The 26,474-nt window shown below is 40.4% G+C and overlaps 1 protein-coding gene across 3 annotated transcripts in view; it reads right to left on the reverse strand.

Moving 5' to 3' along the window:
* NAV2 (neuron navigator 2) overlaps positions 1–25,942 on the reverse strand; it is a 373,713-nt gene extending 347,771 nt beyond the window's left edge. For all 3 annotated transcript variants that reach the window (XM_038137694.1, XM_038137693.1, XM_038137689.1), the window contains exons 1-2: positions 25,807–25,942; positions 22,168–22,781 (exon numbers count right to left, since the gene is read on the reverse strand). In XM_038137694.1, coding sequence (XP_037993622.1) covers positions 22,168–22,242 — 75 coding nt within the window. In that variant the 5' untranslated portion in view covers positions 22,243–22,781; positions 25,807–25,942. The remainder of the gene's footprint in view (positions 1–22,167; positions 22,782–25,806) is intronic.
* Positions 25,943–26,474: the final 532 nt, after the last annotated feature.

The following is a 26,474-nucleotide window of genomic DNA, read 5'->3' on the forward strand; positions in this document are numbered from 1 at the left end:
CTAAGATTCCTCTTGTGTCAAGAATTGAGGGCCAGGACTATGGTAAAGGCCAAGGGGAAGCACCAGCATTTGGAGAACTTGCAGCCATTCATTTGCCTGCCTCATCACAGCCCAGGCAGAAACAAAGTATGAAATAGCTTTGAGAAATGTGTTTCCCAAAACAATGCTAATTTACATTGACTGCTTGAAGATTATTTGGGAATCGTGGTGAGGGTGTAGAAAAAAGAGTCAGAGAAGCTGTTCTGTGTTGGGAAAGGGGTCCCTTCATTCAGATTTTTGCAGTATCAACACCATGGCCCCTTGACCATCATCTCACAGCAGGGACTACACAACAGAATGCAGCAGGACTGTGTATTTCCACTATTACAGCCCTTGTTTCCAGATCCTTCTTACCTTAATCTCTAGCTCCAAAACCACTAATTATTTACAGTCCTTCCCTGACACCTATAGTGTTAACATTTTTATTCACAAGCTACTGCTAACATTTTCCAACTTATCTTCTCTTTATCAGTCATTCTATATTTTAGATGTAATTCACTACATGGAAATAGCTGTTCCAAGTGGTATAATTTTATCTATTTGTGTTTACACAAAGGACAGTTCATTTCACATTCAGGATCTAAGACACAGATAAGACTCACTGCAGAGGCATAGCTGGGAAAACTCACCAAATAAAGGACCTTGGGATGCCTGTGCTGGTTTTCTCTGGAGTAGAGTTAATTTTCTTCACAGCAGCTGATACAGAGGTATGGTTTGGATTTGTGCTGAGAACAGTACTGATAATACAGGGATGTTTGAGTCGCTGCTGAGCAGTACTTGCACAGAGTCAAGTTCTTCCTGCTCTTCCTGCTACTCCACCAGCAAAGCAGGCTGGGGGTACACAAAAAGTTGGGATGGGAAACAGGTGGGACAGCTGACCCAACAGACCATATGATGTAATGCTCAGCATATTAAGCTGGAGGGCACATCTGGAGTGACACCAGACAGAAGCAAAACTTTTCTTAAGAAGGAAAACACTAAAGTAGAACACCTACCCCACTTTAAATCATTGCTGTACAAAGAGAAATGCTAAACGTTTCCCAAAGTCATCATTCAGCCCATACCGGCAAGAATATTAAGCACGCAACAGATGCACCAGCCTAGTTCAGACTTGGACGTTCACTCACAGAAGATACACTGTAGAAAAAACTTGGACTTTTCCATTACCTACAAGGTTAATCCCTGTTCCACAACCCCATTTATAGGGTTAGCTATCTGAAAAGTAGCAGTCTCATCTAAAAGAGACATCCAGGAAGGAATTGGTTTCTTATTTTCCCCTGAAAACAGGAAATTCTTCACAGAAGGGCAAGACAAAGTGTTAGTCCTTGCTGGGGGCCGAAGTAAGTGCAGAGCTACTAGAGGTACTGTAAGTAAGGAACACTGCAAACACATGCACCCAAAACTGCAGTGGTAATCAAATAAATGACTCATGCACACAAAACAAAATTTAAAAAAAAAATCAGAACAGCCTCTGGACCTCCACTTAAACACCAGACAGATCCCCGCATAAGCAGTGAGTCCATATTATAGACACAAGCTTCACAAGAAAATGTGTGCCAGAACAAGTCACCCTTACTGTGATTGTTGCCATTTCCTTCCAGGTTTCCCCATCTTTTCAAATGGGAATCTACATCTTTTTTTTTTTTATTTACAAGAAGAGCAAACACACCCCATTAGCAAAACTATCAATGACAACATTAGTTTGTTTCTACAGCCCGTAATTATGCGTACAACAGACCACAGGCTAGCACCAAAAGCAGGAGGCCATGGATTCCAGCTTTTATGCTTTTGGCACCACAAGCAAGGAAAATACTGCAGAAAAGACCTATCCAGCAAACCCTGAACAACCTCAACACAAAAAAACTCAAACCAGTATCAGCAGGGAGAGACAAGTAACTGCCTGAAAATAGGAAAAAAGTTACTGAAATAATATTCTTAACTTTGTCTATAGCAAGAAAGACCCACTCCAAAGACACTACTCCACCTTAGTCACAGTAAGTGCATTTATATAAATAAACTCAACAATTTGATTGGTCATCTGTGACCACTATAATAAGACTTGTTTTAACCTTTTAAACTTTGGGTTTACTCTTCATCACTGAGAACATGTCTGAGCTTAATCTGAAGTGAATATTAACCCTAAGCCTCCAATTACACTGTCACGCTTTCAGTAAACACTAATACAGCTGGTGTTAAAAAATAAGAGGCTAATTTTGTATGGAAGGAAGTTTCAAAAAGGCACAAACCTTTGGAAGTCACAACCCAAATAGCCCACAGTACTATCTAAATTATGAGTACAACTCAATAAGTTGCACATCACCCACTGTGATTCTTCACAAAGGTGGGCTCTATTCCACAGAACCAATCCTTATATCTTACACAAAATTAATGGAAAAATAGAGCCTCATGAAACCATCTGCACAGAAGAAATATGAAAACTATCATTAAGGATACTAGAGTTTCTTAAATTTTGGACAGGAGTGGGAGCAAATTTAGCACTTTTCTATTTTTAAGACATAGCACTTGTCACTTCATTGTACTTGTGTCCTACATGACTATAAATGACTGTCTTCCCTCAAAAAAGATTTTCAAATACAAATTTAATGGCAAAAAATGTTACTTTCATTGCAACCACAACCTTTAAAATAAGTAGATACTTAACGACAGAGCAACTGTCCGAATCTTCTAGCAACACTGGAATGAGGAAGCAGCAAGCTACAATTTGTTGGGTTTTTTTTTAAAGCTCATTATTTTTTCCAGTATTTGGAACAGCTGGTAAAAGTAATCATTTGGCAAGGTCTGTCAAGGGATTTTTTTTAAAGTGTATTTGGTATGCTAGATTACATACTTTAAACCAAAATGAAAGGCTGAAACTTACAAATATTTATGAAAGAACAGGGGGTTTCAGACTTTCAAATTGTGCAATAAATATGCATGCACACACGTTAGTTCAGATGAACACATGCCTTCCATTTTATACTCCACTATTTAACTCTTTTTACAGATCCATCTTCACAACCTTGGAGAATCACTGAAATGCTGGAGACATGCAACACAGTATATCAGAATAATAATAATGTGTTAGTTTATTATTAATACTTATTATAAATAATAATATCAATACTATTAATAATGATATAAATACTATTAATAATATTAATAATCAGTAAACCACTCACCACCCACTGCCCTGAAGATCTCAGGAACAAACATGCTGGTGGCTCTACACTGATGTGAGAAAGCCCTGACGTCCATATCACACATACCACCCAAGGTGACTGCTATGTTCCCATGTCCACACGGATAAGGACAGCTTTCAAGACTTGCTGGCATTGTTTGAAATGCTTTCTTAAGTCATGTCGTGAAAACTCAGCATTTTCTTTTTTTTCTGGAGAGCTACTATTTCATCTGGGATATCGATTTGCACAGACCAAACAATTTTTGGCACATAGAGATTATGCACCTCCTTGTGATAAGAGGGAAAGGAAGACACTAGATTCACCAGAAGTCATTAACCACTTTAGAAGACATACAGGAGGAAAAACTGCAACCCCTGGATGAGCTTGGAATCCAACTGCAATAGGAGACACAGACAACATGGGATAAGTGGAGCTGTGTATCATTAACCTCATTGACAGAGACTCAGTTTAAAAACAAACACCAAGGCTGGTAAGCAGCTGCTTGGCAAGACAGTGTTTGAGTCCCAGCCCAAAAGATGCAGACCCATTTCTACTGAGCTTTTCTTTTTTTTGCACTACTGCAAATTTATCAAAATTTTCAAAAACCAAAATTTTAAGCTTCTACTTGTACTTAAGAGAATATCACTACAGAGTTTGCACCAACTTCCTCTCCAGCAGAAGGCTACAAATAAGATGTTTTCCTGCTCTCCGAAATCCATTGAAACAAAATACTTCTACAGCAACATCCTAGTCACACCATTTGAGGAAAACACATCCTTCCTAAGGACACAATGACACTCACAGTCTTATCCCATCAGTTCAGACAAGCATTTTGACTAACTTGGATGCACCACTGAACAAAATCTAATCTTAAATAAAGAGATAAAGAAAGAGGAGTGCTAAATAAGTTCTCACTCTGGTTCATTCCTTGCCATTACAGAGCCATGGAATTACAGATATCAGCTGACCCGCGGAATTCAGAGGTACCTCAAAAAGCCTTTTTTCAGACTACTTAAACATTCAAACATTGCAGTAATGGCTACACTGGGAACTTGAGTGGCAATAACCACAGATTAAGTGCTTCTAGATATGGACCTCTTATCTTTCCATACATCACCCTTGTATTTTCAATGCTACTTAGCAAAATATTCATAATCTTTCAAAGGCCTAGAATGACAATCCAATAAAACCAGAATACAATTCGGAAAGAAACAAAAGTGCAAAGGCTTTAGTCTAATGTCAATATATTCAGTATTTACTTGAACCAGTGTAATAGATGGGCCAGAAAATACTTTTTATGGCTTTCTCCTAGTAGCCCACAACTCCTGGATCTGTGCCTTCACCAGACCTCACCACTAAACAAAGGACTGTATGTTAAAGCAGGAGAGAAGAGCTACAAGAATCTGATGGGGAATCTGCTGACAGTACATGATCAAAATTGCACAAATTGATAAAACTTCTGGGCTAACTTTCAAAATGCATGTTCAAGGACAAGTCATACACGTTGTTCTTGCCTAAGAGAGGTATTTCAGCTACCAAACACACAGGTTAAGCAAGAAGGAAACACTTCTTTATCTACTGGCTTTTTTATTACTCACTCACTTGTGTATATTTTAAATCAACTCATATTACTAAAATGGACTCCTTTATGTGGTGAAATAATATGAACAATAACACACAGGTTTCTCTCTGCTAGAATAGCTGCCTCTAGTGCAGCCATTAGAGTGCTCAAATTGGCAATAGACACAGTGCTTATTTTCCAGTGGCATCCCACTCACGCCTTGAATTCACTAAGAAAAAATGTATTTCTTTAGGGAAAAAAAAGACCCTGTCAGAATCAATATCACAAGTTAGCAATTCCCTATCCAATGGGGAATCTTTTCAACTGAATATGAGGATTTCAGACTAAGCCATTAACTTGCGACGGCTCAGAACAGAGAGCTTCCCAGTCCAACATTCTAAGCGATGTGACCATCATGCAATTTATAAATGCAGGGCAATAGGCCAGTTCTGCTTTCCAAACCACTGCCAGACTTGTTCCCATGCACAGCAGCACTCATCCCCAAGCATTTTAATGAAAAATCAACTATTTCCGATGGAAAAGATATGCACTGTTTTGTGGCTGACATTCATAGGACTTCTCATGTTATTCTGTGCTTCACTCCTTGCCTCTAAGCCATTAATTGCAAATGACTCTGCTGCTGGGAAAAGTGTACTTTGGAAATGCAAGACTGGAAAACCCTGGAGTTTCATGGAAAGTATTTTTCTATTTGCATAGTAGCAGGGCTCCAGCAAGCATGACCACTGGGCATCACCTTTCTTAGGCCTCTCTAGATGTATTTTAGCTTATCCTGGTCAAAAATGGCCAGGATACTTCAAGGACAAGTTCAAAAAGAACAAGAGCAAAATAAAGCCCCTTATGCAAGGGCTCAAATGAGAAAATCCATTTTTCACTGGAGCATATTAGCATAATCACAAGACCTTACTTTTGTTAGACAGAAAATTCTTCTGTTGATCACAGAGTGAAACTCATGGCAGACTCAGAAGACTCTAACTCAGACTTATAAATTCCAAGACCCTGGGAAATAACACAGACTTTAATATCACCACTGCCTGTCTCCAGCAAAATGCAAATTAGGTTGTGAAAAAGAATACAAACTGTCACCGACATATTTTATGAAAAATTCTTTTGGAAGAATTTTTTCTCCTGAGAAGGATTTTTTCTCCTGAGAAGCTGAGAGGCCTCAGGAAAGAAAGAAAAACAATTATTATCTGCTGCTGTGGAATGCAACAGGTGCATCTTTGATTGGTCCATGTTAAGTGTTTCTACTTAATAACCAATCAAATATGCAGCTAGTCTCAGACTCTCTGGGAGTCACAAGATTTTGTTATTCATTCCATTCTATTCTTGTCTAGCCTTTGGATGATTCCTTTCTCTCTATTCTTTTAGTATAATTTTAGTTTAGCATTTTTAATATAATATATTATGATAATATAATAAATCAGCCTTCTGAAAAATGGAGTGAAGATTCTTGTCTCTTCCCTCGTCCTGGCTGTCCTGCAAAAACCACATACAAACCCCTTCCCTCCTCTGAAAACCAACAAGATGGACAATTTCTCAGCTTTTTTGTGTCTCTTTCTCTAATTTACTGTGATCTGTTGTTGAGGCTTGGATGAACCACTGGGGTCATGGAGTAGAAACACAACTGATGTATGTCAGCCAAAAACTGCAAAGATTATACCTAAAACACCTAGTAGAATATATGCTGAAACACAGTAAGCCATCACAAAGCTGTTCTGTGCCAAGCTTCTTGGTTCTCCATTTTCCTTGCTTCAAGTGGACAAGGAAGGAACTGAGGCAATTATTGTTCCAAAAACATTAGTGCATCTTTATAGACAGAAAGACCCAGGCAAAACAAGCACCTTTTATTTCTGGTTTCAGTTTGGTGTGCACCTTTCCACAAAGAAACAATGGAGTCCCTATCCCAGAGCTCTCATCATGTATTTAGACAAACGTAAAGGTGGAGTTTGCAAAGACACAAACTTCCCACAATTTAACACGGTTTTTCATTTGCCTTGTGTGTATACTTTTGAAATGCAGGTCACAGCCAAATAGTAAAGGTAAAGGGGAATAACAATTTGAGCTTTTTTAGTGAGAGCACTGTATTGTTTCTCTGCTGTTCTTGTATATCTGCAAAACTCGTTCCAACTGTGTTTTTCCTCCATGGAGCACAAGATTTGCTACTCAACAACCTTCCCCTTCCAAGACTGCAGAGAGAAAGGAGTAAATTTGTATCATTCTTCCTTTGTATGAGGATTTCCACAGCGGTATGAATTTTGTTTAAATTCATTTTCAAAAATATTTTTCCCTGTTCCTGTAGCCCTGTGTAAGCTCATATCCCAGCACCCAGCAGGTTTAGAAAAAACTTCTAGAATATATCACCTTTCATACAATATTCATAGAAGGCTCAAAATACTTAAGAGGAAGGAACAAATTAAAGGCTTTTACATAGTCACAATACTGTTCCATTGAACTTGCATCCCTCCCATCATCATCTCATAGCTCAGTTTTACTGAAAGATTCCTGTCTTCTCTGTTGGCCTCTGCTTTTATCCAGAGCTTTTCTGGATAAAAATCTTCTCTGTTTCTGGGGGAAGAGATATCCCCGTCCTGCCTAAACATTTACATCACTGAGGAAATCATCCCCTTGACTGCCTTAACAGTAAACTGCTTTTAACAGTAGTTAAATATATATATATATTCTACTACTTAGGTGAGTGCCTGAAAGAGCAGATGATGCCCACTTAAGCAGCTTTCCTACACTCAGATTCCCCCATTAATTTCAATGCAAATTCCCCACTGAGAATGACTACAAAGACTGGGCTCCTGCAAATATTTATAGCGTAATTCAACACGGTTAATGAAGTAACCATGACACAAACCAGAAAGAATACCAGTTTAATATGCCAGTCCTTAGCCATATGAATAGAAATTAATATATACACATAGGTATCATCTAAATCATGAAACAACTACAGGCTCTGCATTGCTAAACAGTGCAGCTGTAACAACACAAAAAAACCCCCTTGAATCTTGAAAGGTAAAGATGTTCAACAGTAGAAAAACAGCTTAAAAAAACAGCAGAATTTCACTTTGGGAAAAAAAAATGTGGAAAATCAGCATAGGTGACCTAATCTATGGTTCAGTTTTTCTTGAGTAGATAGAGTGATACGCAAACTACTTCAATACTAGCAGAAATGAAAAAAAAAAGTGCTTCATGTTAAATGCCATTGACCAAAAAAAAAAATAAATACAGCAATTGAAGGACGTATACTCACATGAAGGGTATCCAAGTATGATAATAGTACCCACCTCTTAATTTCCAATAATCAGTTTTACACTTTTTACACACTGCCTGAGAGATAAGTGCCTAGTACTGAGTGCTTATCAGTGCACACATTAGCAATTTCAAGCAGTTTTGCTCAGAAAAAACAAGATTTCTAAGCTGCAGTCATTTCATTTTTACAAGCATCACCTATCTTTATTGCTTTAGGAGTTAACATTCAAAGGGGTATATACAGCATCTAGTGATTTAAAAGATTTTCTTCCTCACAGGAAAATCCTTAAAAAAATATGCTTCTGTGCTCATATGCTTGCATTTCAGTTGTATTATGGAAACTGACAGAAATTAACCTAAAACCTTATATTCTACTCTCATGACTTCATAAAAGTCATACTTCAATCTACTACTCCTACCCCTGATTTTCAAGAAAAAAAAAAACAACAACAAAAGAAAAAAAAAACACCAAAAAACAAAACAAACAACAAAAAAACCAAAACAAAAAAAAGAAAAAAAAACCAAAAAAACCCTTGAATTATATACAATGTGTGAAGTCAATGATATTAATTCCCTAATTAAATATTCTTTTCCCATTACCCAAAAAATTACTACTTGATGCAATGGAAGTGTGCACAACACATTATTAATCGCTGTCAACAATGTGAAAGGTTGCAAAGACAACTACTCATCAGTATAGAATGTGGGCACAAAGCCAAAAAGAAAAAACAAACCCACACACATGGATATTAAGTTATCATCAATGGTTACAAATGGCTTCCAAAGTTCAGCACTCAAACATGACAGGCTGCCTGGATCTGCCTCACAAAAGGCCTTGATTTCAGAGGGGTTTAACTGCATGATGTTCTCTGGGAACATGCAGTGGACTGCCATATATGCTGACTGACAACGTGCTCGGACTGCAGACACTCAAGATATTAGAGCCTAAGACTCAATTTTGAACCATTTGCTGAAGTGCACAGTCACATTTTCCACTCAGACATTAAGGATGAAATGAAGCTATTAAACAGTCACCACATTGTTTTATGGTATTTTTGACATTATCTGCAAAGGAGACAACACTACATTACAAATAAAAACAAACAATCCTTATCCAGCCATTAAACACAAATTAAGACTGAACGCTTTCATTATTTAGAGGCTGTAAAAAAATTCTAAATTGAAATCCACTTTCTAGTTTAATAGGAATGGATATAGGAATGGAAAATAACTCATAAGATTAGTAATCTAGAGTACATTTTAATTGGCAACAAAAGATTATCACTGAAGTTCATCATAGCAATTGACTTGCAGTAGAATCATTTCAGAAGAAAATTAGCCATTCCAAACTCCCAGATGCATTTGGTCACAATAACTGGACACCCCTTAAGTCGGCTAAAAACACGTGCAAGCTTTAAGGAAACAATTAGCGCCCGTTGTATCCTCCGAGGACCACACTAACAGACTTTACATCACCTCTCTTCAAAATGCCCAATCCCAGCTGGGGCAGCAGCTACAACACACTCTGGGGCACTTCTGGCAGTGTGGGGTTATTGGTGTCCATGTGGGGTTTGTCAGGGATGGGAGTTGTCCTGTCCCCAGGAACAGTTGCACCTGAGAAACTGCCGTGTGAATGAAGCACATCTACCAGCACAGACTGTGGGGCACACAGCACCTGCCAGGGCTGAGACAGGACAGACTCTGTCCTCCTCTCTCCATTCCCTGGCTTAGACTCCCACACCCCAGACAAGATTTACTGAAAAATAAGAAAACCCACTTTTCTCTTCCTGAATATTTGAAATACACCTGCTGAAAAGGCTTACTGTAGAAGTTGCTATCAGAACCACTACTGTAACCCAAAGAAGCAGGATATGAGAGACCTTTATACTATGCTCTCATCCAAAATCATGAGATCTATTAAATAAATTAGTGGTTTACTTGGAAGATACCTAGCAAGATAAACTAATCAGCATGTATGATTTGTTTGTATACACACCCCTCTTAAGACATTCAAAGCATCCTGGAACAATCTTAATCCTAAATCTTTCTGCATTTGATAGTGACCAGCTTTTACTGCAGAAGAAGTGTTATCAATCATGATCCATCACCCTTTGGCAGAGGAAATGACAAGGAGGAGACGACAGCAGTTACTGCTACATCATCTTCAAAAACATATACACTTGATGTAGATTAGACAAAGTTCTTGAGCTGTCCTTGCTCTCCAGGAGGACAAGGCAGCACCAGAGAGGGATCACCTCCATTTCCACACACACCTCTGGCTCTGTGGGACATTTCTCTCAGCCCAGTTTCTCTTTTCAGAGCACACCAAAACTCTGTACAGACAGGAGTTGTCTGCACCTCAATGCAAACATGAAAAGCACTATGGAACAGTAAAAAAAAAAGAAGCTACTATGTATGGAGCAGTACAGTCATTTACAGGCAGCAGAGTATTGGGGTTTTGTTGTGGTTTGTACGAAGTATTTTTTGTTTGTTTAGGGGGTTTTTGCTATTGTTTAGAAATAAGGACATTTCAATTTTGAAGAAAATTTCCTCATATGAGGTGAATGCTTGCATCATACTTGCTTTCCATGTGTCTTCTGTTCTTTCCTGCAAGACTCAAAGAAGTATTTCTCATAATTCATCAAGATTATCCATTTCCAACTTCTGTTTTATTAACAGCATCAAAAACCCCAAATAAAGAACAAAACCAGCACTGCAATCAAAAGCTAGTTCTCCTCCAGCTCCCCATTCTTCATCACTCTTCTATTCTCCCAAAGATCAGCCAAAGACCTTGGAGCTACACTACCTAAAAACCACACAAACCCATGCTGACAGCTGGATTAATTTGAAAATTATGCCCAACTCCAAAAGGAAAAAAAAAAAAAAAAAAAGAACAACAACAAAAAAAAACCTTAATCCAAGAGGAATCCAATAGTGGGAGCTGTGTGTCTCAGATATTCTCATCTATGTAGGGCAGCACTGAAGGGGTCACCCAAACAAGTTAGACCGTGAAATGTGAAGCTGCAGCAGCAGGACAGTGGCAGACAGTCCAACCCATGTGACACACTCATAGATTGTGAAGGGTTCTTTTGGCTGAACTTTTTAGTACAGCTCCAGAGATGCTTCTTGCTATTGGAACATACCCAGGCTGGGCCAATTATCACCACCCAGCTGCAGCACTTCCCAACCCAGATTACGCCAAAACAACCTAGAGAACCAGAGGGAGGATTTTCTTTCATACCTCAGCACTTCACACGCTCCCCTCCTGAACGACGGAGCTCCACCTTTCTGACTATTATTTACAATTGGCAATTGGAAACTAACATTCTCCTCTGTACGACTGAGGGCCTTTTTGGGGTCCGTTTGGCTAGCTCTGGACCCCCAGCTCCAATCGACAAGGACAAAAGCAAAAGACGGAAGGCGCTCTCCTTCTTGGGATGATCATCCCACAGCTTTATTGTGGAACACCTCCAGCGAAAAGAGAGAGTCTGGGAGGGAGGTAATGGCGTCCAGAAGGAAAAGAGACCATCGGCCTCGTGGCGGGAGATTTTAAAGCCAGGGAGGGGGGTGGAGGAGAGGGGCCACAGCCAATGGGATACAACTGATAGAAGGGGCAAGGGGAGGGAGTAACCCAGGGCAAGACCACCGCCACCACGGGGACTTTGGGGGGGTGAGGGGAGAATGGAACAAACCATGTGATATAAACAAACTATTCACTGCAATATAAAAACTACTCAGTGCAAAAATCTCAATCACCCAGTGCAAAGCAATAGCTAAAGAAACAACTTGGTGCAATACAACACTCCGCTATAAAGAGATATGCTTATATGCATGGAAAAACCCAACAGCTACATCTACAAGCCAAAAATATACTACCTACAGATAAAGACAGGTGAATACAGAAGACTTAAAACATTGTGTTTATGCCATTATTGATCACAATGTATGTTACAAAATCTGGATTTCCTGCTAATGCCACTTGGTACGTGTCTTCTTTCTCATTGTGATTCTGTCAATGCATTAGACACACTGACTTCACATTCAGCCACTGTAAATACAATGCATGACATTAGACCACCCACCATCAATTCCAAGTTCCAGGCTCTTAGGAAAGCAACCACCTGCCTATCTATCCAGAAAGGCCCTTGCCTGTACATGCTTCTATCTATTTTGGCACTTCGATGTGCTGCGCTGCACTTCAGGTTACTCCACAGTTTACACAAGGTGAAAAATCACCCCCACACTCACCTTTCATCCTCTACCAGCTGGTCTATTATGCCATGTCATCTGAGTTTTAAAAGGATGCACCCATGTATTTTCCCCACCTGATAAATATTTATGAATATTTTATTCCAGCCCTGACACATACACACTATAACTAATCTTCCTTTTATTTAGTCAAGCATCTTAAAGGAAAAGGAGTTTGAAGACAGGCTACTCCTATTGCCAAGCCTGAGCTCCAGCATTCAGCATATTAATCAAAATTATGCTAGTTTGGAAGGCAAATTAAGGAGACAACAATAACAACAACAACCCAGCATGTAAAATTAATATGAGTTTCACATCAATAGAGTGCAGTATTTAAAACCTGCAAAAATTAAATGTTTGAAATAAAGATCTCTTCTGGTGTTTTGTGGTGGTCTTTTAATTCACAGAATGTGAGCTATCAGCCTAAATAACATTAAAGCTCAAACATTATGCAATTAAGAGATAGCTGATGCAACTTTCATTCATTTCTAATATCTTATGTTGATTTTGATCAAGGCTGATATGGGAAGGGCAAATTAGCACCATCTAGTTTTAGTTTGATCAGTTTAACATTCATGTTATGAACCAATGGAGCAATAATAAAACAACTGAGGTCCAGTTCATGCTCCCATCACAAAAAAATTTTACCACAATCCAGCTTTCCTTACCCTAAGCCTTACAATTCTGTGATTCCTCCAGTTTCTAACCACTATCATTCCTACTGTGTTCACAGGTTTTACTTTAAAAATTTGAGTATCATAGTACTAAATTGACGCCCTTTTAAAAATTCATTACCTTGTTTGACACGATGCAGCAAACATCAATGAAGAAAACAAGGCATCTGAATTAGGAGACTTCAGAGAGAGACAGTGAAATAATAACACAGGCAATTCCATCTGCCTTGTTACATTTTTGGAGTAGTCATATCGGATGGTGCTTATCCAAAACAAATCCTCCAAGTTACTGAGGATCTGATAGTCACTGCTGTCATCACAATGAAGAATTGAAAGACTTTAAAAAATAAACTGCAAGCTAAATGCTTGCAGCACATAGAATTCTCATTTTCCACCTATAAGTGATGTTTTTCATAACAAGCCTACCTTGTCTCTATCGATTTCTCAACTGTTATCAGATGTCAGAAGCTACTCTCTTGCCCCTCAGCTCCCTTGAATACAACTCCTTTTTTTAGTGCAGAATACTTGAAAAATAGCTATGCAAGTCTGAGTACATATTTATTACCATCAAAGTGCAATAGCCTCAAGAGACATCCACACATCATTATCTGTTAGCAAGAAAAGGAATCAGAGTCTTCAATACCATGCTATTTTTTCCTTAATGCTGCAAGGACAAGCTAATTTGTAAGCCAGATCATTTCTTTCTAAAGGATGAATTACAGTCTTCTGCAAAGAAGGGATTTTTATAATTCTACCACAAAAAAGGCAAGATTTTTTTCTCACTCTACCACAAAATCATGTCCACCTTTTTGTTGCCCTTTACTTCCATGGGAATGTTGCAGGAGTCTCTCAGTCTCCCAGAAATGGGTCTGGTTCCCATGAGAAGCTGCAGTAGACACTTGAGCAGTTGGAGAAAGGTTGAGGTATCTGCACTGGCTCCATCTCCCCATAATGCTGTGCACAGAGACCATGAGTCACTGTCACATCCTTCCTCTGAGTTACCCTGCCCTGCCAGATAAAGGGCAAAAACAGAGTGCACTGACTGGCAAAAGGGTTTGTGCAAGAAGAGGAAAGAAACTCAGATGTATTATCCCTTCCAGTCTTCCTCTGCACAGGAAAATTGCAACTAGATCTAGAAAACAATAATAAGGTTCTGCATTACAAAGGGAATTCAGCTTGGAGAATAAGTTCACTTAGTCCAGCAGCCTCCTACCAGTTATTTTAGAGTTAAACCAATATGACCTTAAACAATTTTAGAAGAAAATATCCATTTTCATCCATAACATACCCATTTTCCTGACAGGTTCTGTTACATTTTAAGTATTCCTCTTAACAATCCTTTGAAACAATGGAGTCCCTACATGAACATGAATAGAAAGACAGACATATGATGCTTTTCAAGCAGGAATACCTAAGAAATACACATTTGCAACACTCACCAAGAATTTCTTCATCTGCACTGCACCAGTAAATATGCTTATAAAGTTATATGCTTAATGTTGTCTGTTGTACTGGATCTTACACCTTAACAGAGAAACCTAATGTCTTTGTCAAAGAATATACAAGAGCTTTGCTGCTACTGGAAGATGTCACTAATATTTGCTTCTTAAAGTTATGAATTGCTGCAGTGTGCAAGCATAAATAATGCTATACTACATCTGTCAAACTAGACTATAATCAACCAGAAAAACCCCCAACACTAAGTGCCTAAAAATAAATACTGACAAATGCATGTCTATCTCTCCCTAATGCCCCCCTTTCTGGAAGATCCTTGAGTTTGTAAGACTTCAAGATTTGTAATATACCCTAAAATTAGTAAAGAAGTCTGAATTATTACAGAGACTATTTCCTGTACACTCCTTCCTCCTTTCCCCCATTCCCTTTCCTACCACTCCCTTCACCAGGAATATCACAAAAGATAGCAGACCTCAGGGATATCAAATTTGCTTCCAGGCACAGACATAACGAGAGGCAATGTCTGACTGTTCAATCTGAACTTCTCAGCTATTTAGGTTTTGAAGTATTTTATACCATGGCCCACACATTATTCCAAGTGACAATTACTTCAAAGCCAGAGGGTAGCTATTTGCATAATAAAACATTTTTCTAAGGAGGTGTGCAGGAAACTACACGCTAATGAGTTAGAATGTATATTATCTGAAAGTCACACTTGCTTTACAAAAATAATCAAAAACCCAACCTCTAATGTTTACCTTCTTGTACCTTTTATGTAACAGACAGAGACACCTGTCCTATTAAATGCACAGGACATAGAACTAATTTTTCCAACACTTATTGCCAGACAGGGGTCTATGTACAAATCACGAATGGGACAGGACTACTGAGGAATGCATCTTGGTTTCCTAAAACCCTCTAATTTTAATGATTCCTACAACAGTAAGTCATGTGACACAACAGTAATTTCCATTGGACTTTTCCCATGTGTAAGGGCTGGCAAGTGGGCTGGCTCCTGAAGCAGTGCATCAGGTGAAATGCATCCTATGGCACAGAAAACTTGGTTTGCTACATCTTAATCACAGAAAGAATGATGGAAATGCAGCAACTTCTGCTAAACCACTGTAAAAGAAGGGAATGAGAGACAAAGTGCATTTCACAGCTGCAGAAGCATCTCCAGGAACACACTTTTATTCCGGATAAATTTTCTTACAATCCAACTAGTAGCCTAATAATTTTTTTACTAAGCAGAGAGTTCTCTTTAGCATCATACAACCCTTTTTAATATCAGAAGTTAAATTTATTTTGAAACAAGTTATGCTCCAAAGAATACAGCCTATACTACATAGCACTTATCTGTATTTACTGCTTAAGCCTTTTGTTTTCATTATCTTTGAAATTAGATTGATGAAGCCATTAGGATCTTAGCTACAAAAATCTTCCTTCATACCACAGGATGTGGAAAACTGGAGTAAGAGACTCATTAATGCACTGAGCCACAGCTACAGCACCATGTCCAGCTTCCACTCTTTAGCCCCCACTCACAAGGGCCCCAGACAAGGCACCCCAAAGCCAGCTAGAGGAGACAGATTATATAATCCAGCCCAGACTGGAGATTTTCCACAGAATCAAGACATCTGGCTAAATTTTGAAATATCCCAGCTAATTTATGACCATTAATACTCATAGTCATCGAAGGTAAGAACAATAATCATACACCATGCCTTAGGGTTTTAAAGCCTGTTGTCAGCAGCAGCAGCTGGAATAAGGGCTGGATTTCTTCCCTACACAAAAGGTAAGCAGCTGATGCATCATCATATTGCTGAGTTTCTGTCCAGCTCTGAAAGATCAGCTATTGATCAGTGCCACTGGCAGTACAGCAGTGCTGTAGGATTTGAATGAGCAGATCACACCAGCATAGTCTTAATCTACCATCAGAGTAGAGGGGGAAAAAAACCAGTTTAAAACTACATGCTGTGTGGATACACACAAATGCAAGCAGGGAAGTTCTTCCAGGCATGAGCAGAGTCAGGGGTGCCATTTAAACTCCCTATCAGCACTGATCTTCACTTCTTTCAGACTGGAAATAACCAACTGTTCCATATTGTTCATGACAATTTCAGCTAACAGAAATAATTTGTCTGATTTTGTACTGTTCTGTTAACAGTATCTGCACTTATCTGCTGTGTAATCTGTCTACCATGCAAGCATTTTCAGAGGCATGCATGCCAGAACTTTGGAATAAACCCTCAAGAATAATTGTTCTGCTTTTTGTTCATGTGGGGGAAGGTGGATATCAGGCTCCCCCAAGCATATTGTAAATCACTCCCATCCTCTATTTTTGGTTAAGACAGAGATCCAAAACTCTGCGTCCTGCTCAAAGAGTGCCATCAGCAAATTTGCAAAAGGTGTCACATATGTTTTCCACAGAGATTTTCAGAGTCCTATCCTTGTAGAATAATGCTTCATTCACATTTCTCCCATCACTTCAGAGCCACAGCATCAGCAGGAGTTGTTTAGGCATCTCATCAGCTCCTTGGTTTCACCTCCTGATCAACTTCATTCCCTCCCTCACAAAGAGGCTTTAAGCCACAGTTCACGTGGAAAGCCATGATTGTCCTGCATGCCCTAAGCCACCTGCTTGCCCATGGGTAATTCTTCCACATTCTTGGAACTTCAGCTGAAACTCCTCAGTCAGGTTATTTTCAAGATAATGAACTTCACTTGGTCTGAGGAAGAGAAATAGCATATGTACCTGTGCCACATATAGTTTACTCACTTTACAAAACAGAGGTAAAGCTCAAATATGTGGCCAAGCCTAAGACCCCAAGAAATCACACAGGAGCTTTTTTCACTGTACAGTAACACACACATGGGGACAGGTCAGGGCAAAGAGATGAAAGACTGACAGAATTACACAAGTCCATTCTAGTGGAGACCATGCCAGAGTCCTCAGGCACATGAAATCCAACATTTGCAGTCTAATCTTTGATTGGTTGACATCACCACAGATCCTTTGTATCACATCCTAACATAAACTTATACAAGTTGGAGAAAAATCACCCTTGAATCTTAAAAAGTTCACGAATTCTTTTAACTAGACAAACATTACAAGAGACATCAGCTGAATAAGCAAGATCCTTTGTTTATATTATACAAACATTTTTGACAATATGGAAAAATTCTTCATGACCAGGGTCTGACTGGGAGAGGGCTGACAATACCAAATCACACTCCTATGACTCTCTCATTAAAACCATTGTAGAAAGAAGTTCCAGATAAAACAGAATAACAAAATATCTTGTAGCAACCACTAAGGTGAAAATCTGCCTCACTAAAACAAACACAACTACCTGTTTCTTTGAGCCAATTTCTCAGTGAAGAATGGTTTAAAATTGTCACAGACAACACACCTACAAAAAGGGCTACAGAAGCATCTTTAAGAGCAGGAAACTCATGACCTAAAAGCAGAAGCCAAGCCCTGGACACACCACCAAGGCACATCCATGTAACTAAAATCTCCCAAATCTGATTCTATGATTATAAGGTTTAAAGTAAATTTATTAACCATCTTAATTACTGTAATAAAAATATAAAATCCTGTCACAACTAAAATTCTACAGAGATTGTTATGTTTACAGAATCTGAAAAATGAAGGAGAAGCTGACATTTTCTCAGTTCTCCCGCTCAGTGGATTTTAATTGCATGTGTATTTCCATAAAAACCCAGTTAGTTAAATTATCAAAACACCACAACACAGCTTGCTGTAATTTCATAAGCTAAGTCCTCCTGCAATTTATAAGTGGTTACACTTGAGTGCTTCCACACTGGCTCAGCAGCACAGCACCCAACTGCATTAATGTTTCCGCACAAAATTCTGCTAATAAACACAGTACTCAGCCACCAATACACTGCTTTAAAGAACACAAGCCCTCAGTATAAGCAGGTCAATACATGTGAGACTACTTATGTCTTTAAACCAACTTTGATGTAAAGGTAGCAGCAGAGCATCCTCAAACAAATGGGAAGTTTATCAATAATAAGGCATGAAAAACACAAACCTAGGAGAAAGCTAAAGCATATGGCTTCAGTCACGGGTATCACAAGGAGTGCTCCAACAAAAACAAATCAAGAGAAAAAGATGCCCCCTGGAAACAGTGTTAGTCTACTTGTAACACTGTAAAACTGCAGCTCACACATTCTTCATTCAAAATAAAAGCGCTGAGGATATTTACTATCAAGTAGCAAAAGGGGAAAAAATACTAGAAGTTTGGCTTTACAAGTCCAGCACCAGATGCACTCTGCCTCTGTGGCAGCATGCCCAGAGAGCTTGAACTGATATTTCGAAGTGCAGGGCGACAATTTTTTTTACAGTCAAAACCAAAAATGCCCCTTAGCCCACACACAAAAGCAATCATATAAACCTGTGAGGTGCACTAATCTATAAGCCTGAGAGGTGCGCTACCACCATGCTACTTTCTGTGCTGCTGACAACAAAACACAGTCCTTCCTGCAACAGACCAGCCCAGTACACCAGGTAAGAGCAAATAAATCTCTAATAAAAAATTTAAATTACAAGTCAAGCAGAGAGAATTGTTTAGTTAGACAAGAGAGCATATCTAAGCATAAAATACACATTTACAGAGATCCTTCCAGAGTCTGAATGCATTTCACAATTCCATTTTACTCATCATTCAGTCAAAGAGGGTTCAGACAGGCAGAGCAGAAGACACTTCTGTCAATATTGCACATACACATTTCTTTAGGATGTCCCACTAATTTAGAGCTATGGACCTGAATGAAAAGTCACAAAGAAGGAGGAATGAAGGATGGAAATCAACTGAAGAAATATTTCATTTCAATCATCAGTAGAAAATGCATTTAATCAGAATACAGGGCAGTACCAAATTTTTCATAACACAGGACATGAAAATGTACCTAACTAGATTATTTTAGTAGCAGTTTTTACCTTAAATCTCTTCTTCAAAGAAAAAAAAAGTAAATATCTGAATTCACTGCTCATGAGCGATCATCCATTTTATACCAAAACAATACTCTCCATACAAAGTTTACTGACAAAAGGTCTGTAGCATCACCTGTATTACTCTTGTATTTAAAGACTCTGTTGCCAAGGTCATATCCTGGCATAAAGCCTGCTCACTATTCACATTAGTATTCATATTGGTAATCCTGCTACCTTCAGATGGTCAGCTTACACGGTTGTTAAACCTGATCAAATTCTCCACTTGTACATTACCAGTTACATGGAATTTAGCTATGTAATTCCCACCAGAGCCAACTTAAGATATGTAGATGGCTGAATTGCTTTCCCAAAGATTAATACGAGTCCTCCTAAAGTCAGCCTGGGAAGCTGTGATGACTGAAAAGAACCTGCTTTGGCTGATTTCAGCAAAGTCAGAGGCAGCCCAGTTTTGAGTTCTTGAAGATCAGCCAACACACAAAAAGAAAAACCCCATCCCTCTAAAAAACAAGCACAAATACTAAATCTTGTCTTTGTTTAATCAATATAGCTACTAAGTTGATACTTAAAAATACACTTTAAAAAACCCCAAACAAACAGGAAACTAAGCTGTATTTCTACACCACAAACGCAGGCATAGCATTCTACTTGGGAAAGACAAGCCAGATCCATCATCGAGGGGTGTACATACACAGACAGATTCTTACTGCTTCAGAAACACTAAACAATGGTTGACTTTATGTCCATAAAATATATTGTGATAAAAAGGATAATGCACTCACCTGATTAAAAATGAGCTTGGTCTTTTTTCTTCCAGCAAAAGCCTCATTTTCAATAACAAAAAAGTGTCTATTGATAATTAATTTTAAAGGCCTTTGATCACACATACACCTTTCCCTATCAGAAATCTAAGAAGTTTAAGCTTAGTAACACTAAGGTTTACATCACTATTAAACTCCATAGTAACAACAACTAAGTTGCATCAACATTATCATTATTCCAAACTGATTTTTCCCAGTAAGCAGAAGTCTAAGCAAAGCTCTCATCAGTAACCTTTCCCTGAAAAATCCTATAGGAAATGAAATGTAATACTCTATTAAGACTTGTTTTGCAAACAAATGAGAGAGATCACCCAAGCATGCAGAGTCATTAAAATGGATCTTACATATATCATTATAAATTTAACAATTTCCATGACGGCTAGAGTTCAAGTTAAAATGAATGTCAGCAAAGCATGACCAATTGATGTTATCCCAGCTGCCACTGAGCCTCACTTGGGGTTATATTATATATTCAGAGGCCCTGTGTTACATGTGCACCAAACACTCAGAGCCAAGAGCAGATGGGAGATGTAGGCTCGCATACCTATCAGCAAGGCGAGACAGACATCATTGCATATTAATTTTGGTGCATCAAAACAATTACAGCATACTTCGGTGTCACAGGTCACAAATGTTTTCCCCATCACACCCCAAATGCAGGATAATGTACACTTCAGAAGGAGGAGGAAAAGTGTTCTAGCAGCCTCCAGAAATTAAGTCAATAGACAGATTTTGTTTCAACCTTTATTGATTTACTTCAGTCACAAAATGCTTCCTTGAAAAAAGTAGAAGGAAGACCTTGGCAGCTTGTCAGTTAATAGATCATGCTTGGTGCAATTAAGATACATTCAGGAGTATTATTTTGTTCCCCAAATGCCATTTCTCTCCAAGCAAGCAGCTGTATTTTATCCAATTTCTGAAAGTTTTCCAGGCTGCTTAGATTTCTAATGGGGTGACAGAGAAACCACTTTTATTCTTCAGCAGACCTGATGAAACTGTGACACAAACCTGCCTCTCCCTGAAATTAGACAGTGCTGTTGAACAGCAAAATAACAGCTGATGGGGTTTTTTCTAATTCAGTTTTCAGCTGAAATAAAAATCATACAGGGGAAAGGAGCTTTCCACACAGAGCTGAACACAGCATTTTCTATTCCACATCAACTCTGTGTGGAGGATGACATCAATGATTTATACAGCAGAAACATGTCAAGTTGTAGTGTGCTTGACTGGTGCCAACAAAACAACTTTGGAGTCCCAGCTGTTCACCAGCTACAGTTTTGTCTGAGACAAAGACTTCTCTTAGGTCAATTCACTGCACCAACCCATTAGGATGGGATAACTCAACACCACCCTGACACACAGAGCTGCCACAAAGCACTTGTGCAAAATAAGGGCCGACATCTGACATTCAGCACGTTCCACTGTACATTTTGATTAAAGCCAAAATTACATCTGGCAACTACAGCAAAATGCAAACAGTTCCACCAGGACAATGAGGACACTGACAAGTGCACAACATTCTCAGCAAATGAAAACACCAAACACCAAGAAAGCACTTTTCTAACCACTCCACTAATGATATCAACAGGAAAAAAGCTAAACTCACAACAAATCAATAATCTGACTAGACTCAGTAAGAGTCAGTATACTTCATTTGCACTGTATGGCTCTTCATCAACAAACAGCCAGAATTCTAGAGATTTTTCCCTTCTTTCACTCATATCACAATTTCCCCTTCCCTCAGCTCTTTGCTCCATACATTGGAAGATGAGAAAGATAAACGTTTTCTATAACATATAATCAAGAGATCTACAGCTGGCTGAGCATAGCGAGCAGCAAGTGCAAGTGATAAAAGCATTATGTAGAGCTATTCTGCCACTTGCAACTCCTTCAGTAATTTAAGCAGAAAGTGTTCCCACCTTTTGTCACTTACCCTTTTTTGATCTTCCAGTCCATGTGTCACAATCTTTCTTTTCTGATGTTGGCTGGATTCAGAGCCAGATTCCATTTCCCTGCTACAAAGACTCTTCCAGCCTCTTTAAGCCTTCTCTAAAAATCCACAGTACAAACAATAAAAATCTAAAAATAATTTTTAAAAAGGCGAGACAATTCCTTCAAACCTCGTCCATTGTCTTTTATCATTCTTCTAAATTCCCGTTTGCCGTCACTGCTCATTATTCCAACAAGCAGCCATTCTGTGAGCCTCTATATCCTATAGTAGCTCAGATGAAGGTTTCCATGTAAGTGCCTTACAGAAGGATGACAGAGCTGAATCCAAACCCACTAGTTTGTGCCACATTACTGCTCCATCAGCAGCCTTTTCAGGGCATTCCTGGCACTGATAATTTATATGTCAATAAAGGTGTAAATGTGCATTTAATCCACTGTGTTGATATTATCAGCATCCCTCTCATGGGCCGCCTTCCTCCCATAAATCAATATAAACACTTTGCAGTGATAATTGCCTTTTGCAAATCTAGCAGGTGTTAATTACGTAAAATCATCCATGCACACTTGTCATCTTCTTCTATGTACTCAAACAAATACCTAGAAGAGGGGGGGAAAAAAAAGCAGTTTTTACCAGCTTGAAAGAAAACATAGCTATTGATGTTCTCTGTCCACCACCAGGAGCCACAATTCAGAACTGATACAATAATTACATGTTTTGAACATACTACACTCCTCATCCAAGCTACTCAAAATGCTTTGATGCCTGTTTAGAGTGTTACCTTGCCTTTGGGGCTTCTCACATAAAACCAGCCCAGAATCACAATACTGTACATCAGAGCTGAACCTACTACAATAACACTGATTGAAGCCTGCAAGGATCAACTCAAAACTCAGCTTTCCAGGGTTCAGAGTCCCCTGAATTATTATTCTGGGGTCCCCTACCCAAGGATCTTTCTCCACAGTCTGTAAAGTTAATGAGTGCCACCTCCCAAAATCCTGAGCACAATAATGCAGGAACAAACAGGTTCTATTATTACTTGGGAAGGAAAGCTGAGCAGAGCCTGAAATCACATCTTAACAGGTCAACCAGCTTAAAATGCTGTTCTTTTTGTACTGAGAAGCACAAGTTTACTACAAGAGACAAAAAGTCTCCTGCATTAATTTATAAGGTGGGATCAATATCAGCAGGCTTCAATATGTAGGCACCAGGAAAAACACATTTACTACACTGAATTCCATACTAAAAAGGCTAAACACTAAATCAATTTCAGCCACCTTAGCTGAGCATGGTATAAGAGCACATATTCAGCGGCATGTTGTTATAAGCCCGGTGAGCACCAAAAAATCCAAATCTATGTCCTATGTAACAAAGGAACTAATAAATAAGAACATCATCAGACACTCTCCCACCATTGAAGGATAAACAGCATAAAAAATAGATTTCTCACAACACAGTGGAAATGCTTGTTCTACATGCTGACATCCCTTGTTATGCCAAGGCAAAGATCTTGACAAGACAACAGGTAGAAATACTGCTTTTGCCTCTCACTTCAAATGCTCTCTCACTGCTCCTCACCATAAAGCCAGTTCTCTTTCTTCTAAAGAGCACAGAAAAGAACACAGCTGATTGCAGCAATGCTTTGCCATTTGAAAGTAATCTAAAAACACATCTAACCCATTTTACATAGAAACATGAGGTTTCCAATTCTATTTTGAACCAGAATCTCCTCGTGATCTGTGGTTTCAAACCTGCCAATAGCCACAGAAATCAGACAGATACCTTGAAGGCAATTCATGGCCTCCGACCTTAGCACCAAATATCACAAGCAAAAAAAACACCCAAATTTTATAAATATCCTTAAGCCCCACCGAGGAAAACTTTTCCCCTCCAGTAAATTCACTGTGATGTGACACATGAGACTGCATCAGTCACATCGTGTAATGCCATGCTGGAATAGCATGACATAACCAGTGCAACTGAGGACAACATGAAAGTCCCCTCAACTAGGGAAAAAAAGAAAAAAAAAAAAAATAAAAAGTAAAAAATAAAAAAAGTGCAGTCTCTGGAAGTTCCTGTGCATTCAATGTTCCAGCTTTAACCATCATGGAAACAGCCTCTCTAGGGAAACACATGAGGATCTATTTGTATGAAGTAACTACTTAGTACATGCCTGCAACCTAAGACCATGTGTTATAGATATTTAGTGTCACTGCCTAAGTTAGCTACATTAAGCTTCATATATTAAAAATATATATATTAACAGGAGGAAAAAATGCATCCTGAGGCTTAAAGAACTATTTCAAGTCAGCCACAAACCAAAACATTTTTGTATATCTAAATTTAATTTTATTTTTACTACCTCCAGTAAAAATAAGTTTCACTTTTTAATCTCTGTTTGTATCTGACCGTGGAAATTGATTTATTAACAAATTTAATTTAATCCAAATTAATTGGCATAAAATGCAAAACAAAAACTTCAATAAGAAAAAAATGTAAGGTTTGCTGGGGCAATCACTGCATAACCAGAGACACTGAAACCAACAAAAAACCCAAGTGACCCAAAGTCGGTGTTAACCCATTCTCCCATCACAGCAACATCCAAAGCCCCCAGTCAGGCTCTAGACCTGGCTGGGCTGCAACTGAACATCCTCCCTCAATAAACAGCTCTAAGAGCTCAGAGCCTACACCTGGCCATGGCTTAAACACATTTACAGTCTCAATGAACCACAGATGAGTTGATATTCTTAAATTTAAGCCATAAGGGCTCCACCTGGGTATGTCCTACCTACGTCCTCAACACACAGTCCCAAAAAGATCCCCACCTGCACAGAACGTCGTTCAGATTTACCTCGCTGGATACCCAGATCCTCAAGGACGCCGCCTGGCCGCCAATCTTCCGTTCCAAGTAACGCAAATTAACACAACATTAGGGGGTTTTCTCGTTAAAATGTAAGTAATCTCGCAATACCAGGAATTTTTAATTCCCGCAACTGCCCGTGTTTCGGGAACAAGAAAGCAAGCAAATCCACAAGTTCTTTTTTTCACACGGGAAACAGAAGCCTGGCAGTCTGTGAGTCCCGTGGCTGTGTGAGGGGCCAGACAAAACCCCGCGGGTATGGGGACACGACAGCCGCGTCCGCCCGGGGTGGGCTGCGGGGCGGGCGCAACTCTGCCCGGCACACAGCGACAGATAAAATAGTAGCAGTGCTGTGCAAATAATCACAGAGAGCAGCAGCAGCACAACCCGCCCGGTAGCCAGCCCTGCCCGCGCCCACCCCGCCAGACCGCGCCGAGGGAGCGACCCCGACGCCGAGCCCGCACCGCCGAACCCCGCACAAGTTGCGGCCCACCCCGCCGCAGGGAGCGCGGAGGAGCCGCTCCCGCGCAGCGCGGTGAGGCGGCCGGTGCCGGCCCCGCCGTGGATGGGGTAGAGCCCCCCGAGAACCCCTCCCGCCCCGAGCCGCTCCCCGGTGGGCAGGGCTCGCTGCCGGCGGGGCACGGGGATCCGCCCGCCCGGGGCCGCGTCCCTCCCGCCGCCGGAGCAGGCGCGCCGGGACAAACTTTCGCATCCCTTCTGCGCGCTGGGCCGGGCTCCCCGCGCCCGCCGCGTCCCGCCGGTACCTGCCGGGGCTGCCGCGGCGTGGGAGGCGGCTCTGGGCGCTGCTCCCGCGGGCCGGCGGCCCATGCGCCCGGGCCAGGGGAAGGGGCCGCCCGGCGCACCCGGCTCCGGCTCCAACGCCGCCGCTCCGCGCCGCCGCCACAACTCACTCTGGCGTCGCCAGGACAACAAGCTCCCGCCCATCGCCGAGCCCCCTCCCTCCTTCCCTCCCATCCTCCCCGCGGCGCCGCCCAGCGCGGGGGCTCCCACGTGGGGCCGCCACGCCAATGGAAGGCGCGTTGCGGCCGGCGGAGGCGGTGGAGTGTTGCTCTCCAGGCGGAAAGCAGCGGACACCGCCCCCCGCCACCCTTCGGCCGCCTGCCCCTTCGGCTCTTCCGCCTCACCTGCCCAAAGAAACCCCTCGAGGCCGCAGTGTCGTCAGCAGAGCGCTGCGGGCAGGCTTTTGGACAGAGCGTGTCGTGTCCCTCGTCTGCCCAGCCAGCCCAGCCCGCTGTCCTGTATCCCGTCCCCGTGCCTTGGGATCCTGCATTGCTGCAGGACTGCGGGTACACAGGTCCGGGGAATGCCGCCCGAGAGATACCACATGGCTGCGTTGGTCGCACAGCACTATTAATGCAATATATTGGTGGTATCAAATGTGTCTCGATGAGGTGTGTATTCAAAAAACTAA

Source organism: Motacilla alba, chromosome 5 (assembly GCF_015832195.1).
Source record: "Motacilla alba alba isolate MOTALB_02 chromosome 5, Motacilla_alba_V1.0_pri, whole genome shotgun sequence".
Classification (NCBI taxonomy): domain Eukaryota; kingdom Metazoa; phylum Chordata; class Aves; order Passeriformes; family Motacillidae; genus Motacilla; species Motacilla alba.